At 47.5% G+C, this 20,939-nt stretch overlaps 1 protein-coding gene across 1 annotated transcript in view; it reads left to right on the forward strand.

Moving 5' to 3' along the window:
• The window catches only part of TTC7B (tetratricopeptide repeat domain 7B), a 222,981-nt gene that overhangs the window by 97,372 nt on the left and 104,670 nt on the right, over window positions 1-20,939 (forward strand). The window contains exon 8 of the mRNA XM_044918052.1: window positions 3,914-4,051. Within this exon, the coding sequence (XP_044773987.1) occupies window positions 3,914-4,051 (138 nt within the window). The remainder of the gene's footprint in view (window positions 1-3,913; window positions 4,052-20,939) is intronic.

Raw genomic sequence — 20,939 nt, forward strand, 5'->3', positions numbered from 1 at the left:
AATTAAGAAACATCCCTCTTCTTAAACCCCTGTTGTTTTTTCCCCCCCCCCCCCGTTCCTATAGTCCTGATTTTGGTGTGGTGACTGTATCAGTGCAGTGGGGGCTTTTCTTGGGAGGAGAGTACTTTCTAGAGGGGCTACCAGGTGGGGGGAAAAAACAACAGGGGTTTAAGAAGAGGGATGTTTCTTAATTCTCGGACTGGGTAGAAATGTCCGTTGTAGGTTAATCTCAGCCTGGAGCATGGAGCCTCTCTCAGGCAAGCAGTAAACAGGCATCTGAGTTCATTCATTTGCCCACTGGCTACGGGAACCCTAACACAACTGTGGGTAGGTAAACTATGGCTAAAAGGACCACCAGAGGAACCCTCTGAAGGGAAGGAATCCCCCTGAGGGTAACCTTTCCAAGCCACTCAACTTGCCTGGGGAGGTAGGGAGAGTTTAGGGGTAAATCACTGGTGGTGGATGCAAACCTCTGGTTTTTGTAGCAGGAGCCTGATGAAGTGGCCTCGTCCTCTTGGACAGGCCTCCCGCCTGCTCCCCGGACATTCCGGAGTCCCGGGCCATGAGAGCTCGCTCCTGTTCCCTGGCTCTAATGTTGTGAGGGAGTTTTTGCCAGGCCATCGGATTCCTTTGAAATGTTTTCTTAATGTCTGGCCAGGCTATCAAAGTTTACGTCTAGAATTTCATGCCTCACCATTTATTGGCTTTCTGCTCTGCGGAGTGCTAGGCATGACTGCCTGGGCTTGAAACCGTGGGAGGCAATCTGTGTCACAGTAGTTAGTTAGTACCTTGGCACGTAAGTGGTGTGTGCTGAGCGCCTGAACAGCATAGCGAGGCTCCTGGAACTGGGAAGGACCTAGATGTCCTCATACCCATTCACTCATTCTATGGATGAGGAACCTGAGGACCAGAGCAGGCAAAATGGATGCAGCTTGCAGTGGTCTGTTGCTCTTTCTAGATCAGACTGCCTCCTCCCATCTCTCCCCCTTCACCCGGCAGGCAGGAGGTGAAGGAGGAGGAAAAGGAATCGTGACTGAGGCAAGAGGTGGTATTTACCTTCTTCCCCAAGCATGTGGTTTCAGTGGAGGCATGAAATACACCCAGCTGAAGAGGATTTAGAAATGGAGCCCAAGAAGAATGTCCAATGGGCTGAGTAAAGAAGGGATCGGGAGAAGCTGGGATTAGTCAGGGAGGCCAGCATTCTTCTCTTAATTTCAAGCTTTGGGTTTTCTTGTTCTGTGAAATGGCCTGGAGATGTTTACAAGAGCAAGACTGCTTGAGTTACCACTGCTTTTTATTTGGAGCCTCTTTGACGTCATTGGCCTTACTTCCTCTGAAGGAAACAGGTTGCCCCCCCTTGGCTCATCTTTCCTTGACTGTCAGCTGGTAACTCAGAATGGTGTCATTTACATTCTCTACTCTGCCTTGGCATGACCAGGGAAGGCATATATGTGAGCAGCCTGGCACCTGGTGGCTTTCAGTAACTGTTTTTCAAATGAGCCGGTCTCACCATGCTTTGTCATCGGTTCTTCAGCGGGGGCGGCCGGCTCATGTTGGCCCCCTAGCTCACATTCCCTCATTCTCAGCTGGGCTCCTCGCAACTTGGCAGTTAGTTTCCTTCGGGCAGACTTGGTTGGTAATGTTGGGAAAGTCCTGAAAGACTGGTGGCCACTCATTTTAGATTTCTTGGACAATTCTGATCGAAAATATTGTGTTCTGTTGTCAGAGTATGTGTTCCAGTTTAGAATTTGGAAAATATAGCCACATCTCCAAAATGCTTGCTACAAGTGTAGATTCTTAGGAATGATGTCTCCACCTTTCCTGCTCCTTAATTGAAATGATAGAAACTAATAATACTCAAAATTGAGATCCCTTTGAGACCATCAGATTTGCCTCTGTGGTGTTTAATTTCTGGAAACTCTCTTCAGAGGATGGTGAAACCCAATGACATCCTCAGTAAATATGAGCGTCTGGGTTTCCAACCAAAACGATTATGCTCTCCCTGTAAATTGTTCCGTAATTATGTAGGTAGAAGTCTAAATTAAGTTGCTTTTGGAAGCTTTTTTCATGTTCCTTGACTTCTGGATTTTTCAGTTTTTAGACAGAAATCCACGTGCTCAATTTCAGAACCAAATGAGAATTCCTGTGTTTTTTTGGTGTCTAAGAAAATTGTATTCTTCATTGGTTCTGACTCTAACTTTAGAAACATCAATTTGTCCATAGTCTCTCCACCTGTAAGATATGGTTTGGCATTGTACTGCTTTCTCACCTCAAATCAAATGAATTTTCCCCAGGAGAAAAAAGGGTTATCAGAGCTACATTTGCACAACTACCTCTGAGACAATGTTCTGGGATATTTATTATTTGTGGATCTGTTTGAGGTTTGAATCAAAAGACATCAATAGACTTTCTCTAAAAATTAAAAAAAAAATGTACTTGGCATAACTTGAAAATCTCTCAAGTAGTATTTTTGTTTTGTTTTGTTCTCTTCCAGGCATTGGTCCTAATATGGAACATTTATAGCAAGTAAATAAAATGAGACTCCTTATAGCAGGGCCCTGTTTCCCTTAGAGCTTCTTTTGTTGGCTCAAAGTTGCTCCTAACAAGAAAACCTTAGAATGAAATCTTCAGAAGCAGGCTTGTATCCATAAGAGATGACTCACTTGGTAGGAAGTAGCCTGTCTTATATATTCTTATTTGTCTTTGACATTTAAGAGCAAGGAATTTTAAAGTGAGTAAGTACGGATGGGTGGCTAAAAGTGAGCACCTTGGACTCATACACAGAGAGAAGGCATTTCGTCTTATTAGTGAGAGAGGAGGTGTGTGGGCATGTCAGGCAGGAGGATAGCCATGAGCCTGCCCGGACCAGGGACCCTGGTACCTCACCTACCACTTTTACAGGAGAAACCAAGGGGGCCCTTTCTGTCCTCCTAGGGATGCATAGATCCAGAAACTTCTGCTAATTAGCAGGGGGAGAAAAGACAGGCAAAATCTAACTTAATTGATTCTGAACTCCCTAGCAGGGAGGAAAGGAAAATGGTTGGAGTGGTTAGCGGCCCTAATACATGTGATATGTCTGGAGACTCTGTCGAGAAATTAAATTTCAAAAGTAATGAAAACACGTTGTTGTAAAGAGCATTTGATTCCTAGAGAGATGAGATTAATAAGCTTGAATGTGCCTGCTGTATTTCTGTGCCAAGCAGTGGAGACACTCAAGAGGCAAGGTGTTCTCCTGAGTCCTCTGGTAATAGCTTTTAAAACAAAAATCGGCTTGCTTCTTGCTTTCTCTTCTGCAGCTGTTTGGTGCTTCCCTAAACAAGATCGCATTAGTCTTTGTAGTCTGTTCCGATGAAGGTGCCATATAGGGATCTGAATGTTGCTTTAGTGGCAGAGGAAAAGTACGACGTGTCTCTGTAGGACTGCCATCAAATGGCACCATTTGATGATGGGAGTGTGGGACTGGAGATCCCCCCCCGCCTCCGCTCATTAATGTACAGCAGGGGCTGGACCGACAAGCGAGGCACAGCAGGGCCCCACCCGATGGGTGAGTCTGCTGCCCCAGAGCCCTGGCTGTGTGCACAGGAGGGCTGGCTGGGAGCCCGAGGCCGGGAGAAATCACCCTGCTTTGCATCAGCTCCGAAAGCCTCCTGCTGACAGGTACCAAGCATCCTCCAGGACCATACCTTCAGGCCGTTGTGTTTGGATAATGCCCCGAACCGTGTGCTGCGGTGCTGGCGGGGTTTTGAATAATCAACCCAAGGTGACAAGCCCCTTACTCACTCCTGCCCTTGTCTCCAGGCCCTTGGCAAAAGCCCTTAGGGGCAGGAGGGCCTAGATGGCTTCTCTCCACAAAATGATAGCTGTGTGCCTGGGCTGGCTCACCATCTGCTTCTCTCTTCTGTGTTGTTTTCAGGCCAACCGGGACGCTGTGCTAAGCAGAATACCCGAGCACAAGAGTGACCGCCTCATCAGCTTGCAGAGTGCATCTGTGGTCTATGATTTACTGACCATTGCCCTTGGAAGAAGAGGCCAGTATGAGATGCTGTCGGAGGTAGAGCCCTTGAGTCTGGTACTTCCAGGTTGGGGGTGGGGGGTGGCTCTAGCAGAAGAAGCACTGGGAAGAGCTGTGAGACCAGGTCCTGACCCCTCTGTCCCTGGCAGCCGTGTGACCTTGGCCTGTCACTTCACTCTGTGAAATAGGAATTGGGCTAGATGATTGGATCATGGAATTCACGGGTGGTGACTTCCTACCAGTGGCCCCTAAACCCACTGGCTGCGAGTTTGCATGTGAGGGAAGGCAAGCATTTCTCAAGCAGTTTCTCTTGCAGGGTAATTTCTGCCATCACCCAAAATCTCCCATCTGTGATCCTAATTCCCTTAGAAAGCCGGTTTTACTTTGTTTAAAACGATGCGTAACTCCTGATGGAATGGCACCATCAGGCACAGCGTATTGTCAGATGAACTGGTATCAGCATCCATATCAGTAAACACGGTCTTCACTTAAGGGCTTTTGCTTGTTCAGAAGAGACCCGAGTTGATTACAGATCTCGTGCGAGGTCCTGTCATTTTGTTCCTTCAGCTTCTAAAAAACACTGAGGATGGAAGCTTGACTGTTTTACAGTTTTCAGAGGAGGCTGGTTAATCTCGGGCTGCGGTCGTGCATTATCGAGCTACTGCCCAGAATACCAAAGTCCACCAGGGTGTGGGCGGAATAAGTAACACGATCGGTTTATCCTTTCTTGAGTGGAGTAAAAAGAAAGAAAGAAGACAACTCATTTTGTTAAAGTGGACTTTTCCACGTTATTTATCTTTTTCTTTCTAAATTTATACCCACTGCCGCAGCTTCCGGGCATGGGGACAGGGAATGAAACACAGTAACACATTGGCTGGCGTCAGATGAGCGCCCGGCTCACCCCCTAGCCTGCTGGTGCGTCGCCGTCACGTGAGGCAGGAGCCTTGGAGGACAGAGGGGCCTGCGTGGCTCGGGTCTTTTTTTAGTCTTTGGTTTGGTGACTCTACAGGACGGTGGTTACTCAGTCTTCAAAAAAAGCCCCTCTCAGTCCGGCTAGATAAAGCAGTGTGCCCGGATGTTCCTGTCCCACATGGCTCACCCCCTGGGACTCTGCCCAGATTCTTCCCTACTCCACGTGCTTCCGTTTCCTGGGACCCTCCCCTCCCAGCCAGCTTGGTGCCTGTCTGCTGTGTCACCGTGGGGTCCGTCCGTGGGGACAGTGCCACCCAGCTCCCAGTTGAGTCCTCTTCAGGTGAACTTTTTTTCCTCCAGACAAACCACTAAAGAAACCATCTGTCTGGGTCCGAGATTGGTTGCGGTTGGCATGTTTCTTTCATCCCATCATGTAGCAGCATGGCCTTTCCTCAGCTTGAACTTCACTGACCTCAGAACCAGGTGTGAGGAGCTTGAGGTGGCTGGCGTGGTTGGCTGGCTGCATGGCTCCTGCCCACGGACTTCTCGTCATGCCATGAACGACTGTAGGGGGATGGCTGTCACCTTTGCAGCATTCCTCTACAAGCCTGGCATGTGCCTCCTCCCAGCATGGAATACTGGGGCCTTGTTTTCACTCCAGTGACTTTCATCTTGGTATATCACACGTAGCTTCCATCTTGTGGGGATGACCTGACGCCCGAGTCACTAGGTGGTCCGATTGGTTGCTGGAGCTTTTGCGATTCAGAATTTCACTGCACTGGTCACATTTAAAGCGATGGGGACAGGGCCAGAGGTTGCCTCGTAGGTGATGGAGGACGAGGGTGGGAGAAAGGGAAATTTACCACTGTACATTCCTTGGAAGCTTATGGATTTTATACCATATCTTTGTTTTATCTACTAAATATATAAATCAGTTGATAAGATAGACACAATGGAGGACATTCATTTCTGTAATACACGTATATGCGGTCCCCCGTTCTGAGCCAGGGGCTGTGATTAAGGCCGGGATACCACCATGCGTGAGGCATGGTCCCTGCCCACGAGTGGCCCCCAGTCCAGGGGGAGGCAGCCAAGCTGCAGGCAGCTGCCCTCTGGTGTGGCTGGTGTGGCTGGTGTGGCAGGGTCTGCTTCCAATAGTAAAGCATTTGACTACATGGCTTCAACCTTGCTGTTTCTACTTAGTTTTGCAGTTGGAGCCTCCCCAGCAAACAATTGATGGCCATGTCGTCTCAGATCTTTCAACTAAAACAGGTCCTATCTAGGAGAAAGTGGCCGGCATCTGGGTGCTCAGTTTCAGAAGGTCCAACCTTGGCTGAGCACAGACCCTCTCTCCTCTGGTCCCAGGCTGAGGGTCCTGCTTCCTTCATTTGCTGCCATTTTCTTCTCCTCCTCCTCCTCCTCCTCTCCCCCCCTTCTTCTTCTTTCTTCTTCTTCTTTTCTTCTCATCTGCCCTTCCATTTTCTCAGGGTTTTAGGTTAAAAGGCTAACTGTATTGTTTTTTCATTGGGGTAAACTCCCGTAACATAAACGTAACCATTTTAAAGTATATAATTCAGTGGCATTCGGTACATTCATCACTCTATCAAATCCTAGAAGGAGACCCTGTCCCGAGTAAGCAGTTGTCCCCCACCCACCTCCCCCAGTCCCTGTCCACTACCAATCTGCTTTCTGACTCTATGGATTTACCCATCTGGGGTATTTCCTATAACTGGAACTGTCCAGTAAGTGACCTTTGGTGCCGGGCTTCTCTCAGCATAATGTTTTCAAGGTCACCCATGCTGTAACCTGTAACGGGACTCATTCCTCCTTGCGGTCGAATGACATTCCACTGTGGAGATCCAGCACAATTTGTTCACCCATTTATCTGGTGGTAGGCATTTGACTCTGGGGAGTGGTGCTGCCGTGGGGACAGCTGGATTTTAAACTCCCTATGCTACTTCTGGGGGCCCCGTGAGCGTGAGTGATTGTCATTGCTGTCCTTCATCGTGGTCGTATAGTCGGTCCCTGTCTCCACCTCCTGCATGGTGGCCAAAGTGATCTTTCTGAGACACCAAGAGTGGCCGCCACCCTTCTGTGCAGAAACATTTGATGGCTCTTCTTCCCATCCCCCCTTCTTTTTTTTCTTTTTCTTTTTCTTTTGTTTTGTTTTCCTTTTCCTCCCATAATGAAAGTGACCTCATCGGTTATCTTTTTTGCAATATGCAGCACCTTGCAGACTCCTTGAAGCATTAAACAATACAGACAAGTATGGAAAAGGAAATAAAAGTCACTTAGAGTCCCGCCCTCCTTGACATCGTTGAGACCATCTTTTCATGTATCTCTTTATGAGTAAATGCACGTACATTTACGCAAGTTTCAAGGAATGAGGTAGTGTCCTATGTGTGCTATTGTAGATATTCCCACTCATTTGTCTCCCCTCCATTGGCACTCCACCCCGTCTCTGTTTCCTCAGCCCCCAAACCCAGGTCAGCAACCTAGTGTGTCCTGAGCCCTGGCCCTTGTGTTCGGGAGCTCGGGTTTGAATTCTGGGTCTGCCACTCAGATTACACTTGTGTGATCCTGGCAAGTTGTTAACCCCTTATGCCTTGGTTTTTCCTTCTGTCAAATGGGGACAGTAGCCATACCTGTCTCAGATCATTGTGAGGCTATTCATTAAACTAGGTAAGGTACTCAGAACAGAGCCCGACACTTGCTACGTGATACCGAGTGGAGCTCATTACATGGCAGCTGGATGCTGCTGTGCTGTTCCCACCAGCATATGCCCAGGAGTTGCCGGGCACAGGGGAAGCAACAGAGAAGAAGGTGTTTTGGCTTCCAGAAGCTTCCAGTCTAGTTGGAAATGAAACAGAAAGATACAAAAAGACAACCGATTAGAGAAGACTGGTGAGTGCAAGGAGTGTTCCTTTCAGGAGAACGGACCGGGGGGCTTGCAGCCACGTTTAAGAGGTTGGGGTGCCCTTGGGAGAGGAGAAACTGCTGGTACATCAAGGGCCGATAAGAATCAGAAAGTCTCAGAGCAGAGAGACACCTTCATCCTCAAGACCCTGGGGGTACGAGGGCATGAGGCCTGAGGATCCGGGAGCCAAGGGCTTGCTCTCATGGAGGAGAGGTAAGAGAGAACACTGAACAGAAAGCATGGGGCCAGGTTGTCAGCCCCCCAATGTCTTGGGACAGGACCCCTTCGGCTGGTCCATGAGCAGGTCCCCCCAGCCTCAGGAACGCTGCACAGATCTTCCTTTATACCAGCTGGATCCTTTTAGAAACAGAAGTTAACGACGGCCAGGCTATTGGGAGAGATGACGCCTTACCTCCTCCCCCTGCCTCAGACTTTCCTGCCTTCTCTTGTCCCCAAACAACATCAATATGCCACATCAGACACAGCACGTTCTCCTTCTGCTGGCTCGCCTCCCCAGCTGAGCTGGGCCCCTCGGCACTCCTACACCGACGGGGGAAAGGACGGGGCCCCTCTGCCACGGTGCCCAGCACGTCTTGTCATCTTCTCTCCCCCTGTCGTTGACACCTCTGGTGTGTCCTGCAGCATGGTGCAGACCCAGCCTTTTAGGAACTGTGCCTTCCAGGGGGGAGCAGAGCCACTCTGGCGAGAAAGCTGTCCTCTCTGTCTCTTTCTTTGGTGGTGTTTATTCCGGATGGACGGTTCCTCTCCCATCCCAAGATCGGCTGCCTTGGCATGTGCCCACAGAATGCCTTTCTTCTTTTTAGGGCACCACGCAGCCAGATACTGGGCAAGGAGCATTGTACAAAGGAAATACAAACCAGAGGTTTATCACATCCTCATTCCGACAGGTTTAAATATAAGCACAATGTTTACCGTATCTCCAGTGCAATGAGTTTTCGTGTTTTTAAAAGACTAATTGTGAGCCCCGCTGAAAGGTTTGTGTAGGAAGGAACACTTTTTTCTTCCCCCTTCAATTTAAATAGCAGCACTAGTTGGCATGACAACCCATGCTATTAAAAGTAAAGCAACAAGCACTGCTTCCTCTGTTTTTTAGAATGAACCCAAACTGCTAAGTAGGTTTGTTTCTTGAATTTGACTATTAATGGCTCCATTTTGACAGAATGTTCTGGGGACCCTCTAGAAGGGTGTATGTGCCCCCTCTACATAGCTATGGCAGCTTTAGAGACAGAAATGATATTTTTATCTTCCCTGTTGAACTCATATTCATTTGTTTATGGTAAATCTCAACAACATTATAGTTCTGTGGGTAGAACTGTCTGGCTAGTGCTTGTACCAAAGGGACATTTACACATTCCTAACCCAAACACTTATTTAATCAGGGAGCATTGTGAAAAACACTTGAACGTCTAAGTCTGCTTAACAGGCCTACCATTTGTCAGTTTCTATTAGCGTTTGGTGTTTCGTGCAGCCCCAGTTGGGCTGCAGAAGCCCGGCCTTGACCTGGGTGCCAAGCTCCCTAGGAGGGGTCGGTGTGACCTGACCCTCTGAGAGATGAAGGCAGAATGTTTAGTTCATGGTAGGTGTTCAGTAAAAACCTGCTGAATAAACCAGTGCTTCAAAGCTAGTGTACCTTCTCGTCCCACTCCCTTTCCTTTGATTTTTGAGATAAACTTTCCCTGGATATGCAATGAGTAGGTCTTCCCCAGGTGGGCCCAGAGGGTAAAGGTCATGTAGCTGGGAAGTAGGGGAGGAAGAGGAAGAGCTGGGCCCACTGTGGGGCAGAGCACCGTACAGATCCCAACTCTGGTCCAGCTTTGGGGGTCACCCAGCAGGGACCAGGAGCCTGCATGGCAGGCCTGCCCTGAAGCATCTCAGTGACTGACATGACCACCGGCACCTACGTTTCCACTATTATGGAAGCATTTCTTGAATTAAGTATCATTGCTCCCTTTTTATGGCCCTCAATGAATTTTAATATGCCATTTTAACCTTTTTAAAAGGTGTACAATTCAGTGGCATTAATTACATTCACGATATTGTACAACCTTCATGACTATTTCCAAATTTTCCATCACCCCAAACAGCAACTCTTTACCCATCAAACAGTAGCTCCCTATTCCCTCCTCCCTCCCTAACCTGGTAACCTCTCATCTCCATTCTGTCTCTGTGAGTTGGCATCACGTAAATGGAAGCATGCAGTAGTTGGTGTCTTATGTCTGGCTTATTTCACCTAGCCGCATGTTTTTGAGGCTCCGCTCTGTTGTGATAACACATCTGATAGCATGTATCAGACTTTATCCCTTTTTTGGCTGAGTAATTTTCCCTTGTATGTATATGCCACATTTTGTTTATCCATCCCTCTATTGGTGGACACGTGTAGTGTTTCCACCTTTTGACTATCATGAATAATGCTGCGATGAACACTGGTGTACACATATTGGGAGTTCCTGTTTTCAGTTCTTTTAAGTATACATCCAAGAGTGGAATTGCTGGCTCATATGGTAATTCTGTGTTTAACTTTTTAAAGAACTACCAAACTATTTTTCACAGCAGCTGCACCATTTTCCATTCCCAGCAGTGAGGCACAAGAGTTCCAAGTTCTCCACATCCTCACCAATACTTTTTACTTCTGTTTTGTTCTGTTTTGTCATAGCCATTTTAGTAGGTGTGAAATGGTATTTCAGTGTGGGTTTGATTTGCGTTTCCCTAATGACTAATGATGTTGAATAGCTCTTCATGTGCTTTTTGGCCATTTATGTGTCTTGTTTGGAGAAATAGCTGTTCAAGGCCGTCACCAATTTTTATTTTTATTTTTATTTTTTATTTTTTTTTATTTTTTTTTTAAAGATTTTATTTATTTATTTAACAGAGAGAGAGATAGCGAGAGCAGGAACACAGCAGAGGAGTGGGAGAGGGAGAAGCAGGCTTCCCGCGGAGCAGGGAGCCCGATGCGGGGCTTGATCCCAGGACCCTGGGATCATGACCTGAGCCGAAGGCAGATGCTTAACAACTGAGCCACCCAGGCGCCCCCCGTCACCAATTTTTAATTTGGGTTGTTTGTCTTTCCGTCGTTGAGTTATGGGAGTTCTTGGTTTATTGTGGGTAATAAACCCTTAACAGATATGATTTGTAAATATTTATCCCATTTTGTTGGCTGTCTTTCCATTCTCTTGATAATGTCCTTTTATCCACAAAAGCTTTTAATTCTCTATGTCAATTTTTTTCTTTTGTTGCTCACGCATCTGGTGTCATATCTAAGAATCCCTTGCCAAATCCAAGGTCATGAAGATACACTCCTATGTTTTCCTGCAAGAATTTTATGGTTTTTGCTCTTATATTTAGTATGTGAATCCATTTTGAGTTAATGTCTGTATTTTAAGTAGGGATCCAGCGTCATTGTTTGCATTTGGAAATCCCGTTGTCCTAACAACATGTGTTGAGAGACCACTCTTTCTCCTTTGAATGGACTGGGCACCCTGGTCAAAAATCAATTGACTGTAGATGTGTGGGTTTGTTTCTTGGATTTCAGTTCTATTCCATTGGTCTATATGTTTATCCTTATGCCCATACCACACGGTTTTGACTATTGTAGCTTTGTTATAAGCTTTGAAATCAAGAAGTGTGAGTCTCCCTCTTTGCTCTTTTTCAAGATTGTTTTTGCTTTATTCAGGGCCCCTTGCAAGTCCACGTGAATTTGAAGATTGGCTTTTCCATTTCTGCAAAGAAAACTGTTAGAATTTTCATAGAGATTGTATTGATTCTGTGGATCATTTGGATAGTGTTGCCCTCCTAACAATAGCTCATGTCTAGATATCAGATCTTTGTCTGAATCTCATTTCTGCTGCTTTACATGCTGAGTATGAACTTGGGCAGATTCCTTTACCTCCCTAAACCTGTCCCCTTACGGGGAAAATACAGATAATGATAGGACCTACCTCTGAGGGTTATTGTAAGGGTTGAAGTGAAAGTGTATGCACAGTGCATGTTACCGTTCTTATCAGTGGTGTTGATAGTCTGCTTTCTGAAGTAAATGTCCCTCTGTAATTACCCTGGCAGATAATGCTTGACCCTTAGTAGGGTCTTTCATTGAGGAGTGGAAAAAACCAGCCTTGGAGTCAAAGAATATCTGAGTTCAAATCCTGGCACGACTCTTTCCTAGCTTGTGATTTTGGAAAGAGCCACTTCGGGCTTCCACCTCAGAGATAGTTATGAAGCTTGCTGAGACAATAGGTATAAAATAGCCGCACAGCTCTTGGTCTATAATACATACCATTCTATTCCTCTCTGGTTATTAGGAAGGATGGATCTGAAGTTCGTCTCCTGAAACTCCCACCTATTCTGTCTCTTTGGAACAACAGGGCAAGTCCCGTTCTCCTTCAGTGACAACCCATCAGATTGAAGACAACTGTTATATCGCCTTCTTCCCTTTAGCACAAAGTATCCCATTCCTTTAGTTTGGGGGTTGGCAAGCTTTTCTATAAAGAGAGCCAGACACTAAATATTTTAGGCTTTGAGAACCAAGAGGCAAAATCAAGGATATGGTGTAGGTATGACAAGAGAGGAAACAAATTTCACAGAATTTTTACTGATTAAGTTCAAAATACAATAGTGAGTATAACTTTCTGTAATACGGGTCCACTAATGAGAAGAATGGGATGGTTCTGGAGGATAACATTTCACTTAATTTGGGCTCAAAGTCAGTATTTCCTCTCATCCAACTACTGGCAAATGTTCATCTATGAAATGACTCTTAGCTGTTGGACTCTGTGACAACAAGCCGTGGGTCAAATTTGGCGCTCAGGCCACGTGCATTGACCTCAGATTCTCAGCAGTTTGCGGGTCCTCTTCCCAAGTGCTCTCTTGTTCGGGTGGCCCCCTTAAAGGATATTCGGAAGAATGGATCCTCACTTGGATCTCCCTTCATTCAAGCATTCACTGAGCACCTGTTTGGTGTGTGACACGCCCCTGCATCACTATTACCTTGACTCCTCACTTCCCTCCGTCCCTGCGTGGGCAAAGCAACAGCCGAAGTTGAAGGGCAAACACCCAGTGCCCCCAGCCAGGGCAGGAGGACTGAGAACAGATGAAGACCCAAGGTGAGAGGCAGTGGAGGAGGAGGTGGTAGACGAACGAAACACCCGGTTCTTGAATTCGGTGATTCATTTTGCAAGAATAACAAGGAGCAACTACATCAGCCCAACGGCAGATGGAATAGTATTTGAGTAGGACCCTGGAGACCCTTCCCTCGCTAGACCCTTCCCAAGCAACTTGATCGAGTTGCTTCACAGAGTTGAGCAGAGAGTGTGCCGGAGGATGGCGTCCAGCATCCAAATTCTGTAATAAGGTCTGTGACCTTTGAAAAACAGCCCACTCTCTACTCCTCCCACCATGGCCAGAGGCAGTGGTATCCTTTAAGTTCAGCATTTGCCAAAGCAATAAAGCTTTGAGAAACCTCTGCTTGAATCAATATTGGTGTTTTAAAGCAAAAAGAGAAATGGAGGGGGGCACGGATGTGGGGTTGGCTCTATTTTATTTCTCATTTCAGAGGAGAAATCTTATTAAGCAAGATTTGATGGGCATCATCTGTTTCCTCAAAACCTGGCGGGGGGGTACTTTTCTTTGTAGCTGAGAGTCCCATAAGCATGACTTTTAGAAGCTTTTCCTGGACCCAGACTCTTTCTGAGCAGACCTCTCAAACTCCACTGTCATGTGTACTTTTATTTTTAGTTAATTTAGAAACAGGGGCTCGGAACTGAGCACCAGAGCTCGGATTTCAGGTCTGCCACTGTGTCACCCTGGGCAGGTCCTGTCTTCTCTCTGGGTCTTAGTTTCCCCATCTGTAAAGTAAGAACGAGGCCGGGCGCTCTCCTACAGATAGTGGTCCAAAATGTCCCAATTGCTTAGTTTTTCACTGCTAAAAGTAAAGACATGAAATATTATCTGTGTACCATGTTAAAGTTTAAAAAAAAAAACCCACAATTTTACATAACTGCAAAAGATTGCATTTATCAACTAACTCATAAAGGACATATGATGTAGAAAGGAAAATTGTCCCCATCAACTGAAGGATGTCTGTTACAAGAACTTTTAGGACACGGCCAACCTGCCCACAGAGGTGAAAAATGAAGACAGTTCGCTGTGTTATTTGTTCTATTTTAATACTAATGGATTTTAGACATAAGCTCCAGGCTAAATTTGAGGGGTATCTGATTATTTTATTCCTGTCCCCTTCCCCCCGGGTGTTGGCTGCTGACTCTCCCTCTTGAATTCCAAAAATAGGCTTTGGCTTTTCCTTGCTTGTGCTTAGTGTTGTCCAGCTCCATGGCCACGCACCCAGTTTGTGTAATTGGGATTTGGGGACTAGGAAGGTAATTGCTAAGTCCCTCCCTTGTGCCAAAAGACCTTCTCATTCCCGGAGCCCCCTCAGAGGTGGCTCATCTCTGAAAAGCCAAAATAAGAGACCGGAAAGGAGGAGCTCTTGCTCCCAAAAGGAAACAACATTTTCGCAAGTGGCATTTTGACGACCTCACTCAAATGACTAGGATGCCATTTAGAGTCTAATTATTGTTCTACCAAATATCTGTGGTATTACATGAACGTTATCTGGGATTTAGTGAGGTGGCAGAGGTGTGGTGACGGTGAATGGACCTGTCTTTCCCGGTAGAAATAACATCAGAGCCCCTTCTTTTCTCGCAAGGGAGGTGGCTCGGGGATGTTGCCACCGCCTGGCGTGCGTGACCCAGGCATCTGTCCCATGTCCCTCTGCCCAGGCCACACTGCCGCCTCTCCACTGGACACCGCAAGCAAGAAAGGCCTGAAATCTCGCTGTCATGTCTCCCTTTCTGTCCTTCTTTTGCCACCCACCGGCACCCCCGCACCATTCCCAGGGCTCCTCTCTTTCCCCTTCATTCCCCCTCAGGTCAAGCCCCGAGCCCGAGCCCCTCAGTATCTGCTACTTTGTCTCATAAAAGCACCAGCAACAGGCATATAGCAACACGTATAGGTCGGCCCTGTGGCAGACACCCTTCTCAGCATTTGACATGTTAAGTCAGACTCCCTACTCAGCAGCCGTACGCGACAACCCATGGCTGGTGAGTAGGGAGTTTGGGTGAAGCCCGGGCAGTGGGCTCCAGGGCCTGCGCCTTCATTACGTGACTGCTCTCACTTGCCCTCATGCCGCTGCTGTCCCCTTCCCGGCCACCAGCCACGCGGGGCCGGCAGACGGAAGCAGCCTCTTCCCTGCTGCCCCCGGTGCACGTTACACCCACGTGTTCTCGAAAGTCCACTTTATTGGTCCTTCTTTCAGACCGGAGCCCTTACAGAAATGTGAATGTTTCTATTTTATTTTATTTTACTTCATTTTACAGCATGTATTCTGATTGCAATCTCCGCCACGCCATCAAAACTGGAAAATTTTCCTTTGTCCTGTACAGAGATGATTAGGGTGTTTGAAAGGGGTAGTCAGAACTGGCTGAGCAAACACGCCATCTAAGGACCCGAAGCTGTGGATAGCAAATGCCTCCAGGGTCAACCCAAGTGCCTTTTATTCTCAGATGTGTTCATGGGGAGAGGGCTTCCTTTTGTTACTGGGGTATGTTGACCTGAGCTGCGGAGGGGCTGTATACTCTCAGGGTTTACGGGAACACAGGGGAGGACATGCTATATATCCGAGCGGTATGCTGGGCATTGGGCTTTCAGAAGCACCTGGAGCTCTCTGGGCGCTTTCCCAGAGCCAGCGAGTCATTACTATGTATAAGATGCCAAGAGCCCCAGGAGGACAGGGCCGTCGGCGGTGATGCCAGAGCTCAAACACCTCAGAACTGGGGGTGAAGGGCGAATTCGTAGTCGTTAGCTTGTATTTCCAGACTCTCTTTATGACACACCTGTGACTTACTATGGGCTATGGGTTGTTTTAGTTACGGCAAGGAGGTCCAAACCGTGAAAGACACGGCAGCAGAGGGGAAATGCCTGACTGACACAACCTTAGCGCCTTGGATATCGGCTGTGGTGCCAGTGGGTTTCATGGGGTCTGGGAGGTTTCTCGAAAATTCTGCAAGCTGGAAAGGCCTGAGTGCTTTGCAGCCTCGGGGATCCCAAAGAGCCATGGAAGCAAGGGCCCCATTAGCAGTAAAAAATATTGCTGAATCCCCAAAATAGTGCAGGGAACATAAGGCATTTTTAGGGGCCTTTTATTTAGCTATAGTTTGCTTTATGCAGCATGAGTGGGCCTGGTAAGTTAAGCGTGAGTGACATGTCTGTAATTAAAGTCGCAGAGACAGCCGAGTATCGTGGCTCAGAGCTCCGACTCTGGAACCAGACTGCCCGGATTCAGGTCCTGCCTCTTCCACCAACACGCTGAGACCCCACATAGTCACGCAGGGGACCCCAGACTGGAGTCTGTGCTCCAGTGTCCTCATCTGTAAATGGAGGACTGTAACAGTACTTGCTTGTCCTTGTAGGGTTGTTAGGACGAGCAGTGGGGCAGTTCTTGTAAAGCAATTAAAATGGCTCCTGGCGAGGTCAGTTGAGCGTCTGCCTTTGGCTCAGGTCATGGTCCCAGGGTCCTGGGATCAAGCCCCACATCGGGCTCTCTGCTCAGCGGGGAGTCTGCTTCTCCCTGTCTCTCTGACCCTTCTCCCTGCTTGTGCTCTCTCTCACTCTCTCTCAAACGAATAAGTAAGAAATCTTAAAAAAAAAAAAAAAAAAGAATAGCTCCTGGCTACATAGTGTTATCCAAAGGCTTATTGTCTTAGTCCATTCAAACTGCTATGACAAAATGCCACAGACTGGGGGCTTAGACACCCCTGGCTCAAGGGCCTCCACCGACCCTGCTGCCCCTGTAGCCCCCAGGCCCTGCCACTGGGAAAAACATCCCACCCCTCCCCTCCCTGCTCCAGAGGCCAAGCTCTGGCAGGGGCGTCTGATTGGCTGTGTCTGGGTCACATGCCATGCTCCTTCTTCCTTCATTCAAGCTTTATTACTGGCAGGTGGAGAAGCTGCTTACCTCCTATCTAGGGTATACCCCCAACTCCCAAAACAAAAAAATCAGAAGAGTTTTGAGGTGAGAGGAAACCAAAATGACAAATGTCCTTTCCTTTTGGGACCTCAACTGGATGTTTCTCAAGTTCCCTCATAGCCCCAAGAGTCTCTGGATTTTCCTGGTACCATGGCTGATAGAACATGGATTGGAGCTCTATACCAATTAGGCTTCCAGTAAGTGTTTATCAGTGAGTATAATGAGTGTGTTAGCCTTTGGCACAAAGGAAAATAAGGATGCACACTTATTTATAGCATCTGGCTTTCTGATTCAGAACAGGCAGTTTCAGCGGCTGAGCTCCTTTTGTTTATCAGGAAAACAGTTGATATTTATCATTCCTCCTAGCAATAGGGGTAAGAAAAGCATTTAAACATTTAAATGTTTCTTTGTATATATTTGAGCACTTAGTGGTTATATTGCAATGAGCTGGTTGCGTAGAGCTGTTAGGACAAACCATTTTTGATCGTCATCTGTGTCCTTCACACACTGGCTCTTTTGCCTAATTCCACCTATGTGATCACGATTCCTGGTCCCTCCTCTCCCACCATCCCTCATCCCCCAACTCAGTTTCCAAGTACTGCTGGCTTTTCATCACTTGGTGCTCTCTCCATAGCACCCGTCCTCCCCCACTTCTTGCCAGCCCATTCCACCTCACACCCGGATTAGGTCTTCCCTCTGTGCATCTTGCCTACTTGATCTTTTCATCAAGAGGCTTTAGTTTTTATTCCCAAGGTGCTTCTTAAGGGCTTCCTGTTCTTGTCAGTATAGTAGAGCTGTTTAGAGGGCTCTGGGGTCAGGTTCAGATCCCAACCCTGCCGTTTAGTGTCTGTGTTAGTGAGGGATGTAACCAGATGTAATTAACAAAACCAGCTCACAGTGACTTAACCAAATAGGAGTGAATTTCTCCCCCTATGACAACAAGTCTGGGGAAAGGCTGCAGTCACAGCACAGCGCATCACGGCCTCAGGGACCCAGCGCTTTCTCTCTTTCTGCTCAGCCATTCTGGAGAATGGCTCTCAGCCTCATACTCCCTCCAGGGCTGAGGGCAGAGTGTGCGCCAGCCGGGACAGCCCTCGTCTTAGACACCCCTGCTGGAGGCTCCCCCAGCGGCTTCTGCTGACATCACATCGTCCAGAATGAAGTCACATGTCCACAGATTTTGGCTAAGCACGTTGCCAGTGTGATCAAAATGAGGGACCAAGTGTTTGTCTTGCTTGGGATCTGCAGATGCCCATTCTACCATCACTAGGCACATATGTGGTGCTTATTAAATGCTGACTACTTCACTTTTTATTATTTTTCTGTTCGGGCAGGTTTTCACAATAAACCAGCTAGCATACTATTTGCTGGGAACTTCTATGTACATACCACCCAAAATTCTCTCCCACCTCCTCACCCCACCTTTATCATTTCCTGCAGTCTGTCGCCCTCTCTGTGGTTCCTGCGTCCCCCAGCCCCCTGCCCCTCCCTGTGTGTCCATCCATCAGTCCTGAGGCTTCCATTGTCGCTCCCCTCTGCCCCGGGCTGGCCACAGAGTATTATCACTAGGGAGAACTGGCAGCCCCATGCTGCAGATGCCAGCGACCGACACCCCAGTCCCCAAGGTGACCCTGATGTCAGTGTTCTGTCCCCACAGGTGGAGTTGTTGTTTAAAGCTTTTCTGAAAGCTCCCAGCCCTATTCCGTTTCTCTGCTCCCACGCCCACTTCATCCCACCTTTGCCGAGAGCACAGTGGCTGGGTGGAACAGCCAGGAAGGGGCTCTCCTCTTCAGCTTCTAGAGCCTGCCTTCTGAAGAGAAGGGGCCTTGTCTGCTCGTTGGGCTCAGGTTGCCTCCATGGAAAGACAGCGCGTAGATAAGTCTCCATTCTTCCTCCCACAGGCATGTGCTTCACACATCCTGTCCTTCACCACTCACCTTCTTTTCTCTGCTCCTCGGGTGGTGCCCTCCAGCGCGCCCCAGAACTGCATTCCCAGAGCTCGGCCGCCCACTGCCTGGTCCGGGGCCTCTGGGCCTCCAGCGCCCTGACCCTCTTGTCGTCTCCACCCTGAGACCCCGTCTGCGTCTCCTTTCCTGGCCCCGAAGCTAAGATGCTTCCCAAGGTCCCGCCCCAGCTGCCCTTCCTGCGAGCACTCCTCTCATGTTCTCCAACCTCTCCCGATGGTGTTAGCTGTTTTCTCAAGTGTACTTTTTCCCCAGTTACCTTTCTTGTGGTAAAATACGTATCTTACCACCTTAACCATTTTAAAGTGTGCAGTTGGGTGGCGTGAAATACAGCCTCAGTGTCGTGCAGTCATCAGCACCCTCTATCTCCAGGATGCTTTTCATCTTGTAAAACTGGAACTCTGTCCCCATGAAATGCTCACTCCCCTGCCCCTGGCACCCCCCATCCTGCTCTCTGTCTCTATGATTTTGACTGCTCTAAGTACCGCATACAACTGGAATCATGATATTTATCTTGTTGTGACTGACTTATTTCACTGAGCATCACGTACTCAAGGTCCATCCATGTTGTAGTGTATGTCAGAATTTCCCTCCTTTTTAATTTAAGGCTAGATAGGAGCACCTGGGTGGCCCAGCTGGTCAAGCGTCCAACTCTTGATTTCAGCTCAGGTCATGATCTCTGGGTCCTGGGATCGAGCCCCGCGTCATGCCTGCTGCTCAGCGGGGAGTCTGCTTGTCTCCCCTTCCCTGGCAAGCATGTGCTCTCTTTCTGTCTCTAAAATAAATGAATAAATCTTTAAAAAAATAAATAAATAGATTTAAGGCTAGAAAATATTCCATTGTATGCTTACATCACGTTTTGTTTATCTGTTCATCCATTGATGGACACTTAGGTCCCTTCCATGTTTTAGCTATTGTGAATAATGCAGCTGTGAACATTGATGTACAAATACCTGTTTGGGTCCCTGCTTTGAATTCTTTGGGGTCTGTCTTTATGCCAGTACCATGCTGTTTTGATTGCTATAGCTTTGTAGTAACCTTTGGAATGAGGAAGTATGAGTCTTTCAATTCTGTTCTTTTTGAAGATTGTTTTGGCCATTTGGAGTTCCTTGAGATTCCATTAATTTTAGGATTGGTTTTTCTATTTCTGTAAAATAAAAAAAAATGCCATTGGGATTTTGATAGGGATTGATTGTGTTGAATACGTAGATCGCTTTGAGTAGTACTGACATTTTAACAATACTAAGTTTTCCAATCCATTGAACATGGGATGTGTTTCCATTTATTTATGCCTTTAATTTCTTTCAGCTCAAATGTATGACTTTTGTTAGGTCTTCTCTTGAGGCCCCAGATTGTCTCTAATTACCTCTAGTAAGTCACCACATGACACCTCAAGCCCACCATGTTCCTTACCAACCTCATTAAAAAAACCTTTCTTCCACATTCTCCTTTTATTCTAAAAATTTTCTCTTTCTCTCTCATAAACACACACATGTGCACACATGTGCATACACAAGGGTCTTCTCTGCCATGGGTTTGCTCGCAGAGACTTTGGAGGCTTCCTTCAGTCCCTACACCTCACCAGCCATCCCGCCTCCTTCCTTGGATGGCCTGTCTTTGCTGCTTCTAACTCAGACACATTTCTTGGTTCTTAAGTCCCTGGACCATTCTATGCACTTTATTCCTGGTCTGTCTCCACTCTGATTGCACAACCCTCCCCCCGCCTCGCAAATGACCTTCCTAAGCTCTGATGTGATTATTATCACTCGGTGCAGAAACCAGAGGCTCCTCACTGATGGAGAGTGAAGTGTATCTGTAGATTACCCACCGGGCAGGTACAGAGGTGACAGGGAAGTCAGGATTTCTGCCCTTGATCGTTTGTCATAGTGGGATATGGCTGGGCTAGGGCAGGAAGAGTGAAGACAGTGACATTTATGTACAGTTACGAACTTGAGGAACACAGAGGGAGGAGAACCAAAGCTGGGATGGAAGAGGGAGATGGAACATCCTTGAAACGGAGCTGCCGTATCAGACTTTCAGTGACTTGGGCCCAGCCCACAGCTGCCTTGCCTGAGTCCACCCATCCCTGCCCGTGTG

The sequence above is a fragment of the Neomonachus schauinslandi genome, chromosome 9, assembly GCF_002201575.2.
Source record: "Neomonachus schauinslandi chromosome 9, ASM220157v2, whole genome shotgun sequence".
Classification (NCBI taxonomy): Eukaryota; Metazoa; Chordata; class Mammalia; order Carnivora; family Phocidae; genus Neomonachus; species Neomonachus schauinslandi.